The sequence below is a fragment of the Rhizophagus irregularis genome, chromosome 8 (genome assembly GCF_026210795.1).
Source record: "Rhizophagus irregularis chromosome 8, complete sequence".
Classification (NCBI taxonomy): domain Eukaryota; kingdom Fungi; phylum Glomeromycota; class Glomeromycetes; order Glomerales; family Glomeraceae; genus Rhizophagus; species Rhizophagus irregularis.
In genome coordinates, this window is record NC_089436.1 from 4,274,941 (window position 1) to 4,277,649 (window position 2,709).

The 2,709-nt window shown below is 31.2% G+C and overlaps 1 protein-coding gene across 1 annotated transcript; it reads left to right on the forward strand.

The window, feature by feature from the left end:
• Positions 1-713: 713 nt before the first annotated feature.
• On the forward strand, positions 714-2,267 carry OCT59_028821 (uncharacterized protein; the record flags this gene model as incomplete). Its single annotated transcript, XM_066147583.1, has 3 exons — positions 714-1,430; positions 1,503-1,881; positions 1,996-2,267. The coding sequence occupies 3 exons, from the start codon at positions 714-716 to the stop codon at positions 2,265-2,267; spliced, it is 1,368 nt and encodes a 455-aa protein (XP_065994279.1).
• Between the last annotated feature and the right edge of the window lie 442 nt (positions 2,268-2,709).

Here is a 2,709-nt window from a genome sequence, read left to right on the forward strand (position 1 = left end):
AAATCTGAAATTATTAATATAAACAAAGCGTATTTGAGATGTAATAATTTTATGTATATTATATTACCATATAAGTATTTTGATACTATGTTAAAAATATAAAATCTTTGTACACATACTAAATAATAGGTCAAAATTGAGTTATAAACCAATAATGAGAAATCATTATTCGATATCGTTAAAATTTTATTTATTAATTTATTCTATCAGCGTAAGCTTAAAGAGGATTTTTTTTTAAAAAAAAAGAAAATAATAATAATAATATCTGTTAAATCTTTAAGCAAAAAGACCACAATATTATATATTTATAATAACGTCAAATAAGTTCTTTTTGAAAAGGATGATTCCTTTTTTGAAGAATTTTCTCTATTTAAACTAGAAAGCGGAAAGCCCGAAATGCTGTTATTATTTGTACATCGTCACGTGCCGGACGAACATTTGGATTCTCCTTCTTTACACAGTAATGACGTTCTTTTTAGAAATTAGAAACGATCATCGCAAAATTTGTTTTAATAAACAGCTATGCGCGTACGTACGATTATGCATATTACACATATTACATTAATTGCATATTGCATATAAAAACCAGAGCTTATTGGTTTTATTTACTGGTATATGCTACCATGATAAATCCACGGACAATAAATTCCATGTAATACTTTAATAGTTCTTTCTCCGTCAACTTTGTTTCTTATTAGGTTCTCTTTTAGAAAATGAATTCGAAAGATACAGTGCAATACCAACATGAATATCCTCCTGTTCGTTTCAAGTTATTACGAAGTGCTTTTGAACCACGTTGTTCTAAACCACCAATATCAGATGATTTGGCCGATTCAGTGCGTGTTTCTACACCAGAACGTTCTAAAAACACGCAATCATATGATTTGGCCGATTTAGCGCGTGTTTCTACACCAGTTCGTAATTTTAATAGAAATTATTCTCTGATACTATATGATTATAATCATGCCAATGAAGGTTACCGACAAAGAATAAAGCCTAGTAGGTATGAACGAGAAATAAATAATGAATCATATCCACAATCACAAAAACTTTCTTTAGGGCGGTGTATGGAATGTCGAAAGTTATTTACTGGAAAGAAATGGTGTCGTCCTTGTAATTCTGTACATTTTTATAAACAAACTTCAGAATGGACAAGTTGGAGACTCGGTTTAGATAATTTAATCATCGAAACACAAATTACTGCAAATAATGTACATAGCTTTTTTGAATGGATCCCTTTCGAAAATTTTGATAACGTTACACCTTTAGCGAAAGGTGGAAATAGTAATGTTTATAAAGCTATATGGAAACAAGGTCCAATTACATATTGGGATACTAATACTCATAACTGGGAACGATTTGGTCGTCATGAAGTAGTATTAAAAGTAATAGAAAAATCTCAAGAAAATTTGGACGTATTTATTAATGAAGTAAGTACTATTGGATTTAATTTCTTTTAACTCTTATTTAAATAGATAATATTAATTTTTATAATTTCATAGCTTTCAGCACATCACAAATTTAGTACAATCATTGGACATATACTTCGTTGTTTTGGAATTTCACGTTGGGAAGACAAGGGAGACTTTATTATTGTAACATTACATGCTAAAGATGGGGATTTACGAAAATATATTCGTAAAAATTTTGAGAATTTTTCATGGATTGAACGTTTAATTACGCTTAAAGACATTGCTAAGGGTCTAGAAATTATCCATAACACTGGGTATGTTCATCGTGATTTACATACAGGCAATGTTTTAAGACATGGAAGTTGGGCAATGATAAGTGATCTTGGACTTGCATGGCGTCAAGATTCTGTATCAACAGGTGAATTAATTGGTGTATTACCCTATATGGCACCCGAACTTTTATCTGGAGGTCAGTATTCTTCAGCGTCTGATATCTATAGCTTTGCAATGATCATGTATGAAGTTGCAAGTGGAAAAATTCCATTTTACAACGAGGATATCAACGCTATTAACATTATTAAAGGAGCTCGACCCGAACTTCCTTCTGCAACTCCTCTTAATTATATCAAACTTATGAAATCTTGTTGGAATACTGACCCGAAAGAAAGGCCAATTGCTAGGAGTCTTATTAAGAGTTTTGATGAGTGGATTCATGATAGTGAAACGATGCAATTAACCGAAACTTATGATTCCTTCCAAAGTGCTGAAAATGAGCGAAAGAATTTAATTACTTATATTGAAGAAGATTACACTTCTGCTATTGGCCCATCTAGTCAATTAATTTCTATTAAATAACCATCGGAAACTTAACAGAAAAAAGATAACAAGTCTATTTTAATGAATATTTGAAAAGTTGAAATTAATTCGTGATTTGGATAAAACGAAAGAAGTTTTATGTATAACATATGTTGTATGTGGTTTCTGAATAAGGATCTTGGCCAGCATTACAAAATCCTAGTCCGGCACTATGCTTTAATTCTGGCCAACATCCCGTATCCACATATGTGGATCCGGAATCCACATATATTCCGTTTCCACTTACAACATATATATATTTCCATTGACATGTGATATTCTCTTTATAAAATTAATTTATAACTAAAATAAAACGAAAGAAGTTTTTTGTTTAATATATGTTGTATGTGGTTTCTGGATACGGATCTTGGCCAGCATTACGAAATCCTAGTCCGGCACTATGCTTTAATTCTGGCCAACGTCCCGTATTCACATATGTGGA